Source organism: Oncorhynchus clarkii, unplaced genomic scaffold (genome assembly GCF_045791955.1).
Source record: "Oncorhynchus clarkii lewisi isolate Uvic-CL-2024 unplaced genomic scaffold, UVic_Ocla_1.0 unplaced_contig_450_pilon_pilon, whole genome shotgun sequence".
NCBI lineage: Eukaryota > Metazoa > Chordata > Actinopteri > Salmoniformes > Salmonidae > Oncorhynchus > Oncorhynchus clarkii.
Genome location: NW_027258148.1, coordinates 72,338 through 94,812, shown reverse-complemented (window position 1 = coordinate 94,812; position 22,475 = coordinate 72,338). Strand labels below are relative to the sequence as shown.

The 22,475-nt window shown below is 39.0% G+C and overlaps 2 protein-coding genes across 3 annotated transcripts; both read left to right on the top strand.

Moving 5' to 3' along the window:
- The first annotated feature begins 277 nt into the window (after positions 1-277).
- LOC139395858 (zinc finger protein 180-like) lies at positions 278-14,638 on the top strand. Of its 2 annotated transcripts, XR_011630638.1 has the most exons (3): positions 278-766; positions 11,564-12,565; positions 12,612-14,638. XR_011630638.1 is itself a non-coding variant. In XM_071143168.1 (2 exons), the coding sequence occupies exons 1-2, from the start codon at positions 514-516 to the stop codon at positions 12,367-12,369; spliced, it is 1,059 nt and encodes a 352-aa protein (XP_070999269.1). In that variant the 5' UTR covers positions 286-513; the 3' UTR covers positions 12,370-14,638. The 2 variants fall into 2 exon arrangements, 1 of the variants encoding a protein (XP_070999269.1); XM_071143168.1 differs by having other exon boundaries at positions 286-766; positions 11,564-14,638.
- A 4,061-nt stretch (positions 14,639-18,699) lies between these two features.
- LOC139395857 (zinc finger protein 391-like) lies at positions 18,700-22,475 on the top strand. Its single transcript, XM_071143167.1, has 2 exons — positions 18,700-19,307; positions 21,766-22,475. The coding sequence occupies exons 1-2, from the start codon at positions 18,797-18,799 to the stop codon at positions 22,473-22,475; spliced, it is 1,221 nt and encodes a 406-aa protein (XP_070999268.1). The 5' UTR covers positions 18,700-18,796.

Sequence of the window (22,475 nt, the reverse complement as noted above, 5' to 3'; positions counted from 1 at the left end):
TCTGCCAGAATGTGACGTGAGGTGAACTGGACTCTTCTTTAAACAACAACAGCAAGTCGGTCGTCACTAGTTACCACAGTCACAAAGTAATAATTATGGCTAAACCTCGCCTAATTCTCAACTTCTCTTATTAAAATCAGATTTTTAAAGCTAACATAATGCCCAACCTTAAATGAAGACAAAAAAATGTAATATTTGTTTTCATATATTGTTTTTACGATAGCCAATGTTGACTTTGTGGCTGTAGTAACTAGTGACAAGCCAATGAGTCAGCCATGTTCTTTTATAGTTAAATGATAATGGTCAGCCACCTCGGTAGCTTGCTAGCTGAAACATTGAAGCTCTTTAGACTCGTTCATGTATATTATCCACTGTGTTTTAAACTCACTTCTGTCGTCTAGCTAGTTATCCCATTTAATTTCATATTTACATTGTTGTTATTAGTCAGCGAACGTAGCTGTCTGGTTAAGTTCACTAGCCTAGATAGCTAACTGTTAGCTAACATCCCCGACCATGAGTTCACTGAGCTACTCTCCTCCTGATAAAGAAGAGGAGGTCTGCTGGACGGAGAAAGAGGGTCTGTGGCTGAACGTTGTTGTGAAAGAAGAAGAGGAAGAGGAGGATGTTACAGTAACAAAAGTAGAGGATGAGGATGTTGCAGTGAAAGAAGAAGACGAGAAAGAGGAGGATTCAGATTTTGGAGAGGAGGGAGAGATAACTGGTATATTGGAAGAAGAAGAAGAGGAGGAGGATCTGATTAACCCCAGTAAGTAACATACTGTCTTAAAACAGAAGCACAATGCAGTTGTTGAACTAAAGGGCAAAGTCACACGGTAAAGGAGTCACTCCCACTATCAAATCGGCCATTTTTTGTTGTTGTTACAATCAGGGCCAAGGTCTTGGTCTTTGGTGTCAGAAGTGATCGGACCTCGCATCCACGACAGTGCGTGTGCTTGGCCAGTGAGCGCGTTCCTGTAAGACGTAGAGCCGCAAGGAGGACGCACTCTTTGAAAGGAGGGAGTAGTGTAACGTCACAACGACGTTGTATTGCTGCCTTTCGGGGGGAAGGGACAATTTGCACAATTTGACAACTGAAAAGGGGGGAAGGGAGAAAATGTTAAATTGCACCACCATCCCCCAAAACCCATCACCCAATCCCAATAAATTAACATTTTTATTTATGTATGATTTATGTAACCTTTATTTAACAAGTCAGTTAAGAACAAGTTATTATTTACAACGACGGCCACACCCGGATGATTTTGGGCCAATTGTGCGTCGCCCTATGGTACTCTCGATCACGGCTGGTTGTGATACAGCCTGGAATCGACCCAGGGTCTGTAGGGACACCTCTATCACTGAGATGCAGTGTCTTAGACCGCTGCACCACTTGGAAGCCAACCCATCCCACTACTTTAACCCTATAGGATCCTACACCAACCCATACCACTACTTTGGCCCTATAGGATCCTACACCATCCCACTACTTTAACCCTATAGGATCCTACACCATCCCACTACTTTAACCCTATAGGATCCTACACCATCCCACTACTTTAACCCTAAAGGATCCAACACCATCCCACTACTTTAACCCTAAAGGATCCTACACCATCCCATCCCACTACTTTAACCCTAAAGGATCCTACACCATCCCACTACTTTAACCCTAAAGGATCCTACACCATCCCACTACTTTAACCCTAAAGGATCCTACACCATCCCACTACTTTAACCCTAAAGGATCCTACACCATCCCACTACTTTAACCCTAAAGGATCCTACACCATCCTGCTACTTTAACCCTATAGGATCCTACACCATCCCATCCCACTACTTTAACCCTAAAGGATCCTACACCATCCCACTACTTTAACCCTATAGGATCCTACACCATCCCACTACTTTAACCCTAAAGGATCCTACACCATCCCATCCCACTACTTTAACCCTAAAGGATCCTACACCATCCCACTACTTTAACCCTAAAGGATCCTACACCATCCCATCCCACTACTTTAACCCTAAAGGATCCTACACCATCCCACTACTTTAACCCTAAAGGATCCTACACCATCCCACTACTTTGGCCCTAAAGGATCCTACACCATCCCACTACTTTAACCCTAAAGGATCCTACACCATCCCACTACTTTAACCCTAAAGGATCCTACACCATCCCACTACTTTAACCCTAAAGGATCCTACACCATCCCACTACTTTAACCCTAAAGGATCCTACACCATCCCACTACTTTGGCCCTAAAGGATCCTACACCATCCCACTACTTTAACCCTATAGGATCCTACACCATCCCATCCCACTACTTTAACCCTATAGGATCCTACACCATCCCACTACTTTAACCCTAAAGGATCCTACACCATCCCACTACTTTAACCCTAAAGGATCCTACACCATCCCACTACTTTAACCATAAATTATCCTACACCATCCCACTACTTTGGCCCTATAGGATCCTACACCATCCCACTACTTTAACCCTAAAGGATCCTACACCAGCCCACTACTTTAACCCTAAAGGATCCTACACCATCCCATCCCACTACTTTAACCCTATAGGATCCTACACCATCCCACTACTTTAACCCTAAAGGATCCTACACCATCCCATCCCACTACTTTAACCCTAAAGGATCCTACGCCATCCCACTACTTTAACCCTAAAGGATCCTACACCATCCCAGCCCACTACTTTAACCCTAAAGGATCCTACACCATCCCACTACTTTAACCCTAAAGGATCCTACACCATCCCACTACTTTAACCCTAAAGGATCCTACACCATCCCACTACTTTAACCCTAAAGGATCCTACACCATCCCACTACTTTAACCCTAAAGGATCCTACACCATCCCACTACTTTGGCCCTAAAGGATCCTACACCATCCCACTACTTTAACCCTATAGGATCCTACACCATCCCATCCCACTACTTTAACCCTAAAGGATCCAACACCATCCCGCTACTTTAACCCTAAAGGATCCTACACCATCCCACTACTTTAACCCTAAAGGATCCTACACCATCCCACTACTTTAACCCTAAAGGATCCTACACCATCCCACTACTTTAACCCTAAAGGATCCTACACCATCCCACTACTTTAACCCTAAAGGATCCTACACCATCCCACTACTTTGGCCCTATAGGATCCTACACCATCCCACTACTTTAACCCTAAAGGATCCTACACCATCCCACTACTTTGGCCCTAAAGGATCCTACACCATCCCGCTACTTTAACCCTATAGGATCCTACACCATCCCATCCCACTACTTTAACCCTAAAAGATCCAACACCATCCCACTACTTTAACCCTAAAGGATCCTACACCATCCCACTACTTTAACCCTATAGGATCCTACACCATCCCATCCCACTACTTTAACCCTATAGGATCCTACACCATCCCAGCCCACTACTTTAACCCTAAAGGATCCTACACCAGCCCATCTACCTGGGAGGATGGAACCCCGTCTCTCCAAACAATAAATAAAGTTTAGGGTAGAGAGCATCTTTCAGCTGTCCTTTTGCATTTATTGATGGAAAGAAGAATGGATTGCCCGGACGTCAAGTGAATGTCTCAGTCTGACTTGAGAGTACTGACTGACTTAAACGCTGTGTTCTCAGGTATATTGCAACAATCAATTGACATTGATGTGGTCCTACTCTTTCTAAGTCAAATGAAAACGCTACCAGTTCGCTAAATTACTCCTGAGTCAGTCCATTGTCCTTATTGGTCCTACTCTTTCTAAGTCAAATGAAAACGCTACCAGTTCGCTAAATTACTCCTGAGTCAGTCCATTGTCCTTATTGGTCCTACTCTTTCTAAGTCAAATGAAAACGCTACCAGTTCGCTAAATTACTCCTGAGTCAGTCCATTGTCCTTATTGGTCCTACTCTTTCTAAGTCAAATGAAAACACTACCAGTTCGCTAAATTACTCCTAAGTCCATTGTCATTATTACATTCACACTGTTTTCTATCACCGGGTTCTTAAATGTTGTGAAAACGGGTTCATCATATTGATCACAACTACCTCGGTTTACAGCCTGGTCTCACAGACTAGACGTAACATAGTAAAAATACATTCGGGACACTTAAATACTGAACAAAAATATAAAGGTAACTTGCAAGAATTTCACCGATTTTACTGAGCTACAGTTCATATAAAAAAAATCAGTCAATTGAAATAAATTCATTAGGCCATAATCTATGATTTCTCTTGACTGGGCGTGCAGCCAATCAGAATACGTTTCCCCCCCACAAAATGTCTTTATTACAGACAGAAAAAGTTCAGTTTCATCAGTTGTCTGGGTGGCTGGTCTCAAACGAATGTGGAGGTCCTGGGTCTGTGGTTGTGAAGCCTGTTGGAAATTCTACCAAATTCGCTAAAACGACGTTGGAAGCGGCTTATGGTAGAGAAATTAACATTAGATTCTCTGGCAACAGCTCTGGTGGGCATACAGTATATATTTAACCAGTTATTCATATCAATGTATTTTGGTTTTATTCTTTTTTTTGTCATTTAGCAGATGCTCTTATGCATTTACAGGAGCACCAACTGGGACCATTCAACAGTCTAGATTTACCAGGTTATTACTAAATAAACTGTTCACCATCTGGGACCATTCAACAGTCTAGATTTACCAGGTTATTACTAAATAAACTGTTCACCATCTGGGACCATTCAACAGTCTAGATTTACCAGGTTATTACTAAATAAACTGTTCACCATCTGGGACCATTCAACAGTCTAGATTTACCAGGTTATTACTAAATAAACTGTTCACCATCTGGGACCATTCAACAGTCTAGATTTATCAGGATATTACTAAATAAACTGTTCACCATCTGGGACCATTCAACAGTCTAGATTTACCAGGTTATTACTAAATAAACTGTTCACCATCTGGGACCATTCAACAGTCTAGATTTACCAGGTTATTACTAAATAAACTGTTCACCATCTGGGACCATTCAACAGTCTAGATTTACCAGGTTATTACTAAATAAACTGTTCACCATCTGGGACCATTCAACAGTCTAGATTTATCAGGATATTACTAAATAAACTGTTCACCATCTGGGACCATTCAACAACCTAGATTTACCAGGTTATTACTAAATAAACTGTTCACCATCTGGGACCATTCAACAGTCTAGATTTACCAGGTTATTACTTCTAAATAAACTGTTCACCATCTGGGACCATTCAACAGTCTAGATTTACCAGGTTATTACTAAATAAACTGTTCACCATCTGGGACCATTTAACAGTCTAGATTTACCAGGATATTACTAAATAAACTGTTCACCATCTGGGACCATTCAACAACCTAGATTTACCAGGTTATTACTAAATAAACTGTTCACCATCTGGGACCGTTCAACAGTCTAGATTTACCAGGTTATTACTTCTAAATAAACTGTTCACCATCTGGGACCGTTCAACAGTCTAGATTTATCAGGATATTACTAAATAAACTGTTCACCATCTGGGACCATTCAACAGTCTAGATTTACCAGGTTATTACTAAATAAACTGTTCACCATCTGGGACCATTCAACAGTCTAGATTTACCAGGTTATTACTAAATAAACTGTTCACCATCTGGGACCATTCAACAGTCTAGATTTACCAGGTTATTACTAAATAAACTGTTCACCATCTGGGACCATTCAACAGTCTAGATTTATCAGGATATTACTAAATAAACTGTTCACCATCTGGGACCATTCAACAACCTAGATTTACCAGGTTATTACTAAATAAACTGTTCACCATCTGGGACCATTCAACAGTCTAGATTTACCAGGTTATTACTTCTAAATAAACTGTTCACCATCTGGGACCATTCAACAGTCTAGATTTACCAGGTTATTACTAAATAAACTGTTCACCATCTGGGACCATTTAACAGTCTAGATTTACCAGGATATTACTAAATAAACTGTTCACCATCTGGGACCATTCAACAACCTAGATTTACCAGGTTATTACTAAATAAACTGTTCACCATCTGGGACCGTTCAACAGTCTAGATTTACCAGGTTATTACTTCTAAATAAACTGTTCACCATCTGGGACCGTTCAACAGTCTAGATTTACCAGGTTATTACTAAATAAACTGTTCACCATCTGGGACCATTCAACAACCTAGATTTACCAGGTTATTACTAAATAAACTGTTCACCATCTGGGACCATTCAACAGTCTAGATTTACCAGGTTATTACTTCTAAATAAACTGTTAACCATCTGGGACCATTCAACAGTCTAGATTTACCAGGTTATTACTAAATAAACTGTTCACCATCTGGGACCATTCAACAGTCTAGATTTACCAGGTTATTACTAAATAAACTGTTCACCATCTGGGACCATTCAACAGTCTAGATTTACCAGGTTATTACTTCTAAATAAACTGTTCACCATCTGGGACCATACAACAGTCTAGATTTACCAGGTTATTACTTCTAAATAAACTGTTCACCATCTGGGACCATTCAACAGTCTAGATTTACCAGGTTATTACTTCTAAATAAACTGTTCACCATCTGGGACCATTCAACAGTCTAGATTTACCAGGTTATTACTAAATAAACTGTTCACCATCTGGGACCATTTAACAGTCTAGATTTACCAGGATATTACTAAATAAACTGTTCACCATCTGGGACCATTCAACAACCTAGATTTACCAGGTTATTACTAAATAAACTGTTCACCATCTGGGACCGTTCAACAGTCTAGATTTACCAGGTTATTACTTCTAAATAAACTGTTCACCATCTGGGACCGTTCAACAGTCTAGATTTATCAGGATATTACTAAATAAACTGTTCACCATCTGGGACCATTCAACAGTCTAGATTTACCAGGTTATTACTAAATAAACTGTTCACCATCTGGGACCATTCAACAGTCTAGATTTACCAGGTTATTACTAAATAAACTGTTCACCATCTGGGACCATTCAACAGTCTAGATTTACCAGGTTATTACTAAATAAACTGTTCACCATCTGGGACCATTCAACAGTCTAGATTTATCAGGATATTACTAAATAAACTGTTCACCATCTGGGACCATTCAACAACCTAGATTTACCAGGTTATTACTAAATAAACTGTTCACCATCTGGGACCATTCAACAGTCTAGATTTACCAGGTTATTACTTCTAAATAAACTGTTCACCATCTGGGACCATTCAACAGTCTAGATTTACCAGGTTATTACTAAATAAACTGTTCACCATCTGGGACCATTTAACAGTCTAGATTTACCAGGATATTACTAAATAAACTGTTCACCATCTGGGACCATTCAACAACCTAGATTTACCAGGTTATTACTAAATAAACTGTTCACCATCTGGGACCGTTCAACAGTCTAGATTTACCAGGTTATTACTTCTAAATAAACTGTTCACCATCTGGGACCGTTCAACAGTCTAGATTTACCAGGTTATTACTAAATAAACTGTTCACCATCTGGGACCATTCAACAACCTAGATTTACCAGGTTATTACTAAATAAACTGTTCACCATCTGGGACCATTCAACAGTCTAGATTTACCAGGTTATTACTTCTAAATAAACTGTTAACCATCTGGGACCATTCAACAGTCTAGATTTACCAGGTTATTACTAAATAAACTGTTCACCATCTGGGACCATTCAACAGTCTAGATTTACCAGGTTATTACTAAATAAACTGTTCACCATCTGGGACCATTCAACAGTCTAGATTTACCAGGTTATTACTTCTAAATAAACTGTTCACCATCTGGGACCATACAACAGTCTAGATTTACCAGGTTATTACTTCTAAATAAACTGTTCACCATCTGGGACCATTCAACAGTCTAGATTTACCAGGTTATTACTTCTAAATAAACTGTTCACCATCTGGGACCATTCAACAGTCTAGATTTACCAGGCTATTACTTCTAAATAAACTGTTCACCATCTGGGACCATTCAACAGTCTAGATTTACCAGGTTATTACTAAATAAACTGTTCACCATCTGGGACCATTCAACAGTCTAGATTTACCAGGTTATTACTTCTAAATTAACTGTTCACCATCTGGGACCATTCAACAACCTAGATTTACCAGGTTATTACTAAATAAACTGTTCACCATCTGGGACCATTCAACAGTCTAGATTTACCAGGTTATTACTTCTAAATAAACTGTTCACCATCTGGGACCATTCAACAGTCTAGATTTACCAGGTTATTACTTCTAAATAAACTGTTCACCATCTGGGACCATTCAACAGTCTAGATTTACCAGGTTATTACTTCTAAATAAACTGTTCACCATCTGGGACCATTCAACAGTCTAGATTTACCAGGTTATTACTAAATAAACTGTTCACCATCTGGGACCGTTCAACAGTCTAGATTTACCAGGTTATTACTAAATAAACTGTTCACCATCTGGGACCATTCAACAGTCTAGATTTACCAGGTTATTACTAAATAAACTGTTCACCATCTGGGACCATTCAACAGTCTAGATTTACCAGGTTATTACTAAATAAACTGTTCACCATCTGGGACCATTCAACCGTCTAGATTTACCAGGTTATTACTAAATAAACTGTTCACCATCTGGGACCATTCAACAGTCTAGATTTACCAGGTAATTACTAAATAAACTGTTCACCATCTGGGACCATTCAACACTCTAGATTTACCAGGTTATTACTTCTAAATAAACTTTTCACCATCTGGGACCATTCAACAGTCTAGATTTACCAGGTTATTACTAAATAAACTGTTCAGCATCTGGGACCATTCAACAGTCTAGATTTACCAGGTTATTACTAAATAAACTGTTCACCATCTGGGACCATTCAACAGTCTAGATTTACCAGGTTATTACTAAATAAACTGTTCACCATCTGGGACCATTCAACAGTCTAGATTTACCAGGTTATTACTAAATAAACTGTTCACCATCTGGGACCATTCAACAGTCTAGATTTACCAGGTCATTACTTCTAAATAAACTGTTCACCATCTGGGACCATTCAACAGTCTAGATTTACCAGGTTATTACTAAATAAACTGTTCACCATCTGGGACCATTCAACAGCCTAGATTTACCAGGTCTGTACTTCTAACCAAAAACACTATTTGGGGTTCTCAAAATGCTTACAATTGTTGTTTTGATTATTGCTTGAACAGTCTATAAGATAATTGCTAGCAAAATACCTGTTTTGGATGCAGCACTTGTTAGCTTGAATGCTAAATGCTCACTGGCAGGCTGATGGAAAAGCTAGCCACAGAGCATTTTACTGGTTGTAGTTAGTATTTTTTAAAGTCTAAAGCGGTTTATTTGAGACGATGGCACAAACGTTATATTAAGCAGGTGATTCAAACAAGCCTTACAATTATAATCCAAAAGTAGTGTGAACTGCACTCATAAGCAACCTGTAAATGGAGGCTGTTTTTTCTGTCAACCTATGAGAACTGGGTGGAACGGTAGTATTCCACCCAGCCAATGGCCAGTGAAAGTACAGGGTGCCAAATTCAAAACAACAAGAATCTCATAATTAAAATTACTCAAGCATACAAGTATTTTACACCATTTTAAAGATAAAATTCTCGTTAATCCAGCCACAATGTGTGATTTCAAAAAGGCTTTACAGTGAAAGCACCACAAACGATTATGTTAGGTCACCAAGTCACAGAAAAACACAGCCAAAGCAGAAATATAGATACAATGAATCACTAACCTTTGATGATCTTCATCAGATGACACTCATAGGACTTCATGTTACACGATACGTGTATGTTTTGTGCATATTTATATCCAAAAATCTTATTTTACATTGGCATGTTATGTTCAGTATTTCCAAAACATGCGACGATTTTGCAGAGCCACATCAATTTACAGAAATACAGAAATATTGCCAAGTCAAAAAAACATTTTTCCAGCCAAAGATAGGAGTCACAAAAATGTTACACGATACATGTATGTTTTGTTCGATAATGTGCATATTTATATCCAAAAATCTCAGTTTACATTGGCGCATACAGTGCAGTAATGTTTTGATTCCAAAACATCCAGTGATTTTGCAGAAATACTTATAATAAACATTGATAAAAGATACAACTGTTATACATGGAACTTTAGATAAACTTCTCCTTAATGCAACCGCTGTGTCAGATTTTTTTTAAACTTTACGGAAAAAGCATACCATGCAATAATCTGAGTACGGCGCTCAGAGACCAAAACAGCCAAGCAGATATCTGCCATGTTGTGCAGTCAACATTAGTCAGAAATAGCATTATAAATATTCACTTACCTTTGATGATCTTCATCAGAATGCACTCCCAGGAATCCCAGTTCCACAATAAATGTTTGATTTGTTTGATAAAGTTCATAATTTATGTCCAAATAACCCCTTTTGTTAGGGCGTTTGGTAAACAAATCCACCCGAAAGATCGGACAAAAAGTCAAAAAGTTCCGTTACAGTAGAAACATGTCAAACGATGTATAGAATCCATCAATCTTTAGGATGTTTTTAACATCCATCTTCAATAATGTTTCAACGGGAGAATTATTTTATCTGTAGAAAAGCAATGGAACGCGAGGTAACTCTCACATGACCGCGCGTCATGAGCCCAAGGTACTCTGCCAGACATCTGACTCATTCCCCTCTCATTCAGCCCCCCTTCACAGTAAAAGCTTCAAACAAGGTTCTAAAGACTGTTGACATCTAGTGGAAGCCTTAGGAAGTGCAAGATGACCAATATCCCACTGTATCTTCAATAGGGGCTGAGTTGGAAAACCTACAAGCCTCAGATTTCCCACTTCCTGGTTGGATTTTTCTTAGGTTTTTGCCTGCCATATGAGTTCTGTTATACTCACAGACATCTTTCAAACGGTTTTAGTTACTTCAGAGTGTTTTCTATCCAAATATACTAATTATATGCATATTCTAGCTTTTATGTCTGAGTAGCAGGCAGTTTACTCTGGGCACCTTATTCTTCCAAGCTACTCAATACTGCCCCCCATGTCACCAAGAAGTTAAAGTGAGTTTCCTTGAGTAGCACTCCCGATCTTGCTCTAAAAGTCTGTGTAGTTTTTTCACAATGTATTCTGAATATTACCAATCTCCCCAATTTCTTTGCTATAGGCAGATATACTACATCCATAACTAAAGGTTTCTGCATTCTCAGGGAGGAGTTTCTGCATCCAAATTGCGTGCGCATTGCACTCGTGCTGAAAGTTTAGCAAACACAGAAAGGGGCCAATATTGATGACCAAAAGTGGTCTGCTACACTGCTTTGAGTTTCTGTAATAACTTGTTTTTTAGCCTAGAATCATAAATGTTACTTCTGAAGTGAGAGAAAAAATAAGACAATATTACTGTTGTTGAACCGACTGTCATATTATTTTAAACATTCATTACAGATGTAAATTGTTGTACTATAACAAGGGGCATCACCTTTCAGCTAAAATAAACAGTGGCCCTTTAATCATCTGTCTGACTTTGTTGTTCACACAGGAGAGAGACGTGACTATTGTGGATCCTCTGGGGAGCCTCAACAACAGCACGATGCTGACGAGGCAGAGAAGAGTCTCTTCACATCAGAACACCTCAAGAAACACCAACGGAAACCCACAGGGAAGAAACTTCACCGCTGCTCTGACTGTGGGAAGAGTTACTCAAGATCAGATTCACTAAAAGTACACCAGAGAATTCACACTGGAGAGACATCTCACTGCTGCTCTGACTGTGGGAAGAGGTTTACCTCTTCAGCAGACCTCAAAAGACATCAGAGAATCCATACAGGAGAGAAACCTTATAGCTGTGATCAATGTGGAAAGAGTTTTAATGTTCCAAGCAGCCTAAAAACACACCAGAGAACACACACAGGGGAGAAACCTTATAGCTGCACTAACTGTGGGAAGAGTTTCTCAAAATTATATACATTACAATCACACCAGAGAATTCACACTGGAGAGAAACTTTATAGCTGCTCTGACTGTGGGAAGAGTTTTTCAAAATTATATACATTACAATTACACCAGAGAATTCACACTGGAGAGAAACTTTTTAGCTGTGATCAATGTGGGAAAAGGTTTACTCACTCAAGCTGCCTGAAGGTACATCAGAGAACACACACAGGAGAGAAACCTTATAGCTGTGATCAGTGTGAGAAGAAATTTGTTACATCTAGCAGTCTGACTATACACCGGAGATCTCACACAGGAGAGAAACCTTATAGCTGTGGTCAATGTGTGAAAAGTTTTACTTCATCTAGCCATCTGACTATTCACCAGCGGACACACAAGAGAGAAACCTCATAGCTGTAATCATTGTGGGAAGAGTTCTAGCCAAACATCCTGATATCACACCAGAGAACACACACAGGAGAGAATTCTTATAGCTGTGATCAATGTGGAAAGAGATATGCTGGTAAATTTTTGAAAATACATACATGAAGTTGTTTCATGATATCAATAAAATGTCGCAATGTAGAATGTTATTAACATTGTAGTAGGAGTATTTTAATGATGTCACAATGTAGAATGTTTTAACATTGTAGTAGGAGTATTTTAATGATGTCACAATGTAGAATCGTAAACGTTTGACCCCCTGTTCTATTGATTTCAACGTGATATAGATATTAGCCTCAGGATGAATCCAGGCCTCATCAGGGGAAGTAATGAGTACTATTTATTTGATTAACAAAAAAGTGATTAACAAGAAAAACAGTTGTTACACTTGGCGCCCCATTTGAATGAGAATGCAGCACTTCAAAATGTAGCTAGCTGTTTTCTGCAGGTTGTCCTCTAACCAGTGATGTACACATTATTCCCAGATTCTGTGGGGTGTTTGAGCTGTTCGTTTTAACAGGATGTGCAACCTCATCTCCCTCCTTTCGTGCAATTTATTTCCAACTGATATTGATATGAGTGATGACGAATAAGTGTTGCATTTCTCTTCATTTTGGGGACCTCTAAATTTAAATGCATCACTCCAACATGTAGCTGACTGTCTTCTGCAGGTTGTCCTTTAACCAGGGAGGTAAAATATATCTCCCACTTCCGTGTGTTTTTTTAGTTGTGTTAGATTCAACAGCACATACAACCTGATTTCCCCCCTAATAGATGTATTGCCAGTTGTCAAAACAACAGCGTAATTAATATACTTACTTACTTACTGACTTTATTATGGGGAGATTTACACATTTAAAGTGGTGTTTAAATACAAAACAAGATTGACAATACAACTTTCATAACAGTTACACACCTATAAAAATAATAATAGTAAGAAATAAGAAATAAAACTTTTTTTTTTATAGAAGAAAAGACTAGCCTGCTGGCCTTACAGGGTCAATGGGAACATTCACCCGAGCTATTTAGGAGGGATATCACACCTGGCATAAATTATTGTCTCGTTCTGTTTTTCCTGCTGAGGCCCTATACCTGCGCCCAGAGGGGAGTAATTCAAAGTCTTGGGGGTAGGCTTGGATCTAAAATGATGATATGATATGATTACTACTGTGGAACATGTTTGTGTAGATAGTACATTGTATGTTTAACTTTTCAATATCACAAACTGTTTCTACATATTGGTTATTGATTTGACCAGGTTATAACTTCTGATTTGGGCTCCTCCAAAATAGCAACAAACAAAAAAGTTAGATTTTTAAATTAATTATTAATTAATTATTATTTTTTTAAATTAGGACTATGCCCGATGTCTAATTATTATTATTTATTTTTTTAAGTGAAAGTTTAAAATACTAGTGCATTATTGTCAATACATATTAAAAGGGGTGTGTGTTCGGTTTGATATTTCAACATATTTACATTTCATGTAACATTTAGTCATCAGAATTATTTGACAATTTTTCGGCACAATTATATTGCTTACTAACAATGTTGTAAAACAAGCTTATATTTTGGGTTGGATATTACATCCTATTCTTACTATTTTAATCAATGGATTTTCCTTAGAATGATCATTAGTCTTTAATTTTGTTTTGTTATTCTTTAGTTTTTTTTATCCTCGTATGTTGTGTAGTAAATATTAATTTTATATATATATTTTTTTTTGCGACGCAAAATTTCTGAAATGTGTTTATATAAATAAAGCTTGATTTGATTTGAACTTATTGCAAAAACAAATGAACCCAATGACTGACCAATCAAAACAAATGAACCCAATGACTGACCAATCAAAACAAATGAACCCAATGACTGACCAATCAACACTCTTGCAAAACCAACAAAAAAATATGTGCTTGAGGCGTCACTGGTTCGAATCTAGGCTGTATCACAACAGGCCGTGATAGTGAGTCCCATAGGGCGGCGCACAATGGGCCCAGCGTCGTCCAGGTTTGGCTGTTGTTGGCAGTCTTTGTAAATAATAATTTGTTCATAACTGACTTGCCTAGTTCAATAAAGGTTCAATTGAAAAAAAAAAATGTTTTTTTAAATGAAAAATAGTATCAATTCAGTATATCTTACACTATGTCAAAATAGTGCAAACTGTAAATTGTATCACTTTTCAACCAATCCAGTACATTTTTGTTGAAAATTTAGAAATTGTAGTGTAATATACACTGCTCCAAAAAATAAAGGGAACACTTAAACAACACAATGTAACTCCAAGTCAATCCCACTTCTGTGAAATCAAACTGTCCACTTAGGAAGCAACACTGATTGACAATACATTTCACATGCTGTTGTGCAAATGGAATAGACAACAGTTGGAAATTATAGGCAATTAGCAAGACACCCCCAATAAAGGAGTGGTTCTGCAGGTGGTGACCACAGACCACTTCTCGGTTCCTATGCTTCCTGGCTGATGTTTTGGTCACTTTTGAATGCTGGCGGTGCTTTCACTCTAGTGGTAGCATGAGACGGAGTCTACAACCCACACAAGTGGCTCAAGTAGTGCAGCTCATCCAGGATGGCACATCAATGCGAGCTGTGGCAAGAAGGTTTGCTGTGTCTGTCAGCGTAGTGTCCATAGCATGGAGGCGCTACCAGGAGACAGGCCAGTACATCAGAAAACGTGGAGGAGGCCGTAGGAGGGCAACAACCCAGCAGCAGGACCGCTACCTCCGCCTTTGTGCAAGGAGGAGCAAGAGGAGCACTGCCAGAGCCCTGCAAAATGACCTCCAGCAGGCCACAAATGTGCATGTGTCTACACAAACGGTCAGAAACAGACTCTATGAGGGTGGCATGAGGGCCCGAAGTCCACAGGTGGGGGTTGTGCTTACAGCCCAACACCGTGCAGGACGTTTGGCATTTGCCAGAGAACACCAAGATTGGCAAATTCGCCATTGGCGCCCTCTGCTGGGTTCCTCCTAATGCAAGACAATGCTAGACCTCATGTGGTTGGAGTGTGTCAGCAGTTCCTGCAAGAGGAAGGCATTGATGCTATGGACTGGCCCGCCCGTTCCCCAGACCTGAATCTAATTGAGCACATCTGGGACATCATGTCTCGCTCCATCCACCAACGCCACAGACTGTCCAGGAGTTGGTGGATGCTTTAGTCCTGGTCTGGGAGAAGATCCCTCACGAGTCCATCCGCCACCTCATCAGGAGCATGCCCAGGAGTTGTAGGGAGGTCATACAGGCACGTGGAGGCCACACACACTACTGAGCCTCATTTTGACTTGTTTTAAGGACATTACATCAAAGTTGGATCAGCCTGTAGTGTGGTTTTCCACTTTAATTTTGAGTGTGACTCCAAATCCAGACCTCAATGAGTTGATAAATTTGATTTCCATTGATAATTTTTGTGTGATTTTGTTGTCAGCACATTCAACTATGTAAAGAAAAAAGTATTTAATAAGAATATTTCATTAATTCAGATCTAGGATGTGTTATTTTAGTGTTCCCTTTATTTTTTTGAGCAGTGTACAAATCCCCATCGACTGGCTGAGTCACCATTTAGTTTGGAAATGATCCAACCATTATGTAGGTTGGTAGAAATGATCCAACCATTATGTAGGTTGGTAGAAATGATCCAACCATTATGTAGGTTGGTGGAAATGATCCAACCATTATGTAGGTTGGTAGAAATGATCCAACCATTATGTAGGTTGGTGGAAATGATCCAACCATTATGTAGGTTGGTAGAAATGATCCAACCATTATGTAGGTTGGAGGAAATGATCCAACCATTATGTAGGTTGGTGGAAATGATCCAACCATTATGTAGGTTGGTGGAAATGATCCAACCATTATGTAGGTTGGTGGAAATGATCCAACCATTATGTAGGTTGGTGGAAATGATCCAACCATTATGTAGGTTGGTAGAAATGATCCAACCATTATGTAGGTTGGTGGAAATGATCCAACCATTATGTAGGTTGGTGGAAATGATCCAACCATTATGTAGGTTGATGGAAATTATCCAACCATTGTGTAGGTTGATGGAAATCCCCATCGACTGAGGATGAGGGGTCTCCATTTTGCAGTGTAATAATGATGTTGAATAATAATAAACTACAATCATCAATCTGACTCCATTACCATGTGAATGCTATAGGGCCCGTAATAGAATCCAGTGGGTATAGCCAAGGTTGTGAGTCTATCGTCACCACTCAGAATACTATAAGATGCAAGTGTCTAGGTTTAGGGCCCGTAATAGAATCCAGTGGGTATAGCCAAGGTTGTGAGTCTATCGTCACCACTCAGAATACTATAAGATGCAAGTGTCCAGGTTTACCATTATGCAACTATTATTAAGGCTGAGGAACAAGGAGCTAATATTGATGTCTTAGCATTAAATGATTGAGTTAACCTTAGCTCAGAGATGCACCGTTAGAGAATACGTTCTAATATGTGCTACTTTTTGGACAGTGCCTTCTGAAAGTATTCAGACCCCTTGACTTTTTCCACTTTTTGTTATGTTACAGACTTTCTCTAAAATGTATTAAAACATTTTTTAAAAATCCTCATCAATCTACACACAATACCCCATAATGACAAAGCAAAAACAGATTTGTAGATCGTTTTGCAAATTTATATTTAAAAAATGTTTTATACTTTATCACATTTTTATATAGTACCAGTCAAAAGTTTGGACACGCCTACTCATTCCAGGGTTTTTCTTTATTTATACTATTTTCTACATTGTAGAATAATAATAATAATAGTGAAGACATCAAAACTATGAAATAACACATGGAATCATGTAGTAACGAAAAAGTGTTAAACAAATCTAAATATGACTCAAAATGTAATTCAATGAATGAGAGCTAGCTATTGAAACACTAATTGATATTTACAGTAGCTAGCTAGGCTATATATCAAGATAATTCTTATTGCAACTTTAATATTTCAAGTGCACTGTAAAACATATATTTATCTCATTTCAGTCTTTGGGAGCTAGATATATCTGTTTCTCTTCATCAGACAGCAGATCACGTTTTCACAAGAGGCTGTAGTTACATCGTAGATAAAAGCGGGCCATTGGCTGCCTACATCACCAGGGGTCTGTACGGGACCTCTGATTGGTTCCAAGTTTAGGAGTTCGGTAAGGTTGCCTGAGCAGACAGACAGACAGACCGTGTTAAAATATTATTTTTTATGAGAAGATGTGCAAGAATTGCAGGTGCCAACAAATGTTATAGTCATCATAACAATATTTGACTGTGCTATACAAAAAATCAGGATCCTCTCTCGACTGGGACCGATTAACTTCACTCTTTTTAGCTTCGGCCCACCACCTAATAATAAAAACTACAGAACAATGAGCCAGATGTTTCACCTGACGTATAAATGTGAGGCATCCGGTTGACGGTTTTCACTCCCAACAAATGTGGTGATGAGAGGAAGCCCAGTGGTAGAAGATAGAGCAAGATGGATTCTGGCCGACATTCTGCTGATTTTCCCATCGATGAAACGTTTGATCTCAATACAGTTTTCTGTTTCCATAACTAGAACCTGTAACTAACAGAGTGGACTACGTTTTGAAGACATGACGTTTTGCCAAAGTTTCAAAGTAATTGCATTGTTTAGAAGGAGTGCAAGGGAGTATTGAGTTATTTCACACCGGTAAACTTCACAGAGTAGGCGTTCCCTAAAGGAAATATGCAAATAAATACTAGAATGCGCCAATAGGATCTCTCTTGCTCGTCCTTGTCTCTGCCCACTAGGATTAATTTGCTCCCATTGGAAACGACAGGCTCTGGTCTATCTGGGTTAGTTACACAAATCTTTGGACACACAGTCGGTGAAGAGCATGATGTGTTGCTGACGTTAGCCACCGAGCTAGTATAAGACCTACATATTATATTATTATATATATTATAGGTAACCAGATCGTGACTACAACTAAGTTACTAAGTCTTTAACCACAATGTGTTGTTACATTGGTGAGTAAAAACTCATGCTTCCTACCGTTTAACATGTCTGAAAATATAATAGATACATTTTTCTCAACTGCGTTACCCACTCCAGTCAGCAGATGGCGGTTTGAGACTTTAAGGCGATGCTGTTGGTGTGACGTATAATGTAGTGGACGGAACGCTTCTTTCAGCAGCAGCAACAGTTAGTCAGACACCTCCGTAGCTTGCTAGACAAAATAGACGAACCAATAAAGATCTTTAGACGCTTTAGTGTATGTTAGCCACTGTGTTTTAAACCCACTTCTGTCGTCTACTAAGTTATCCGATTTAATTTCATATTTACGGTGTTGTTATTGGTCATCTAGTTAAGTTTTATTAAGTTAAGTTAGCATTAGCCTAGCTAGCTAACATCTCCGACCATGAGTTCACTGAGCTACTCTCCTCCCGTTAAAGAAGAGGAGGTCTCCTGGACGGAGAAAGAAGCTCTGGTGAAAGAGGAGGCTGTTACACTAGAAAAACAAGTAGATGGTGAGGCTGTTTCAGTGAAAGAAGAGGAAGACTCGTTCAGAGTGAAAAAGGAGGATGAAGAGGGGGATGTTACAATAGAAAAACAAGTAGAGGATGAGGCTGTTACAGTGAAAGAAGAAGAGAAAGACGTTTCAGTGAAAGAAGAGGAAGACGCGTTCAGAGTGAAAGAGGAGGAGGATGTTACAGTAAAAGAAGAGGAGGAGGAAGAGAAAGAGGATGCAGTTTATGGAGTGAAAGAGGAGGAGGAGGAGATGACTGTTACATCGAAAAAGGAGGAGGAAGAAGAGGAGGAAACTGGATATCTGGGCCCGGTTTCCCAAAGCCATCTTAATTTATCCAGTGGTTCTAACAATGAAGTTAGCCGTGAAATGGTTTTGAGAAACCGGGCCGTGATTAACACTAGTAAGTATTGTCTTAAATACAGAGGCACAAACTGCAGTTGTTGAAATGATGTGTGGTGTTAAACGGGAAATCTGTAGTTTCTACATCCATATTTGGACTTTTAAATTATTTATTTATAGCCATTGATTCATGAAGAATATAACACATGCCTCATGAGCTTAGTTCAACTGTTGTACACCATCAGATCCCCAAATAAGCTTTTTTTTCTCCAATGTTTAGAAACAATGTAAACCAACACTGTATAACCTCAACATGGTTAAAACTATAATGTTGATATCATGGATGGTCAGTCCTTGCATCCATAGGTCTGTCTATGAATTTGAGAGTAGTTACATTTCTCCAGTCCCATCCATCATCTTATTACCTAAACAATGGCGGAATGACAACTTTGTTATTGTTTCAACTGCAGATTGATGGATGTGGCTTTTTTAGAGGGACAGGTTTTAAATAGAAAAAAATGTCAGCCCAGAGACTTGGTTTGGTAAACAGCTGAGGGATGGGGGGCTGGAGAAGTGTAACCACTCTCACATTCATAGAGAACGATATTGTAGAAACCATAACCCAACACCTAGCGACCTCGTCAAGAAGTTCAGACATCTTGGCTTAACAGTTAAAAGGTGTTGACTTGACAGTCGCTGGACCCAGGTTTGAGTTCAGCTCAGGGCCTCACCCTGAATTCACTACACAATGAATACAAGGACTGGCTATCCATGATGTCATAATGATAGTTTAACCAGGTTTCTAGGCTGTATAGTATATTCTAGAATTCATCCATGATGTCCTAATGATAGTTTAACCAGGTTTCTAGGCTATATAGTATATTCTAGAATTCATACATGATGTCATAATGAGGCTATACAGTGTTAGTTTACAAACAGTGGAGTTATACGAGCTTATGTTTTGGTTTCTGATGGGGGTAATACAGTTGAAACATTTGAGGCATTTCTAAGTTCTATTCTCTTCAAGAATCAACGGTTATATAGTAAATGGGTCTTTCTATAACTGACCCCATTCAGTCGACTATACACATTTTCTTACGTTACAGCCGTATTCTAAAATGGATTAAATCTATTTTTCCCCCGTATCAATCTCCATAAAATACCCTAAACAATATCTGATACATCACATTAACAGTATTCAGACCCTTTACTCAATACTTTGTTTTGAAGCACATTTGGCAGCGATTACAGCCTTGCGTTTTCTAGCGCCGAGTCTCTACTTTTATCCAATGTTAAAAACACCATTCCTAATGTCTCTACATAAGACAGGATCGAGCCGGTCGGTCAGGTGTGTGATCCGTTACAGAAAGCTGGGTGTTTGTCGCAAGCCACTACTTCACAGGAGAGGCATTTGAACATAAAAAAAACTATATATTTCTTTCAAAATGTCTATTTTTTTGGCAGAAATTCCTCCTTGAACATGTGAAGTTTCATGTGCTTTAATAACAAACTCTTATGTGATCTGGAAATATAAATAAAATGTGATTTCACAAAGCTGTTTAGACATGGAGAAAATACAGAATGTAGCATAGCCATGATGGGTGGAGATGATGAGGGGGCTGGGACATACACGAGAAAGAGAGTCCATTCTGTGATTGGTGGAGATGATGTGGAGGCTGGGACATTCACAAGAAAGAGAGTCCATTCTGTGACTCAAGGCTTCTCTGTCAAATGGCACATCCTGCTCTCTGTTACCGTGGAGATGTCAAAGTTCCATATACTATACTTCGATATACTAATATTGTCATCATGAACTACATGCAAAGTGTTGTTACATCTTTCAATACCAGTGTTGTCCTGAGTACAGTACTGGTATCAAAAATACTGTTAATGGTTTGGGGGATCTTGGTGATATAAATACTGTTAATGGTTTGCCTAATGGGGGAACCTGGTGAGATAAATACTGTTAATGGTTTGCCTAATGGGGGAACCTGGTGAGATAAATACTGTTAATGGTTTGGGGGAACCTGGTGATATAAATACTGTTCATGGTTTGCTTAATGGGGGAACCTGGTGAGATAAATACTGTTCATGGTTTGCCTAATGGGGGAACCTGGTGATATAAATACTGTTAATAGTTTGCCTATTGGGGGAACCTGGTGATATAATGTTCAGAGAATCCATTTAGACAATTTGGTGAAAGTATTCCCTTTCTAAATAATAAAATACTAAATGTAATCTGACACGCTTCGGTTTTAAGCAACTGTAATAATGTATTTATAGCCTAGAATCATCCACTATACTACTGTGGAAACAATAATACAAAATAAGTCTATTGTTGCTCACTTGACTGTCTTTTTAAGATAATGGCCAAATAAGTTTGTAAAAGCATTTAAACATTCATTAAGGATGTAAATTGTTGTACAACATCATGGGGAGCACCTTTTAGCTCAAATAAACAGTGGATTTCTGCTGTTGTGGGCCTTTAAACCATCTGTCTGATTTTGTTGTTCACACAGGAGAGAGACATGACAATCGTGGATCCTCTGGGGAGCCTCAACAACATCATGAAGCTGACGAGGCAGAGAAGAGTCTCTCCACATCAGAACACCTCAAGAAACCCCAGCAGAGACCCACAGGGAAGAAATCTCACCGCTGCTCTGTCTGTGGGAAGAGTTACTCAAGATCAGATTCACTGAAGGCACACCAGAGAATTCACACAGGGAAGAAGTCTCACCACTGCTCTGACTGTGGGAAGAGTTACTCAAGATCAGATTCACTAAAAGTACACCAGAAAAAACACATTGGAGAGAAACCTCACTGCTGCTCTAATTGTGGGAAGAGTTGCACCTCTTTAGCAACCCTAAAAATACACCAGAGAATCCATAGAAGAGAAAAAGCTTATAGTTGCTCTGATTGTGGGAAGTGTTTTGTTTTGTCAGGACATTTAAAATCACACCAGAGAACACACACAGGACAGAAACCTTATAGCTGTCATCTATGTGGGAGGAGTTTTAGGCACTTAAGCAGCCTGATAGTACACCAGAGAATACACACAGGAGAGAAACCTTACCAATGCTCTGACTGTGGGAAGAGTTTTGTTTCCTCAGGACTTTTAAAATCACACCAGAGAACACACACAGGAGAGAAACCTCATAGCTGTGATCAATGTGACAAGAGATACTCTGATAAAAGATCACTGATTAAACATCAGACAATGCATACATGA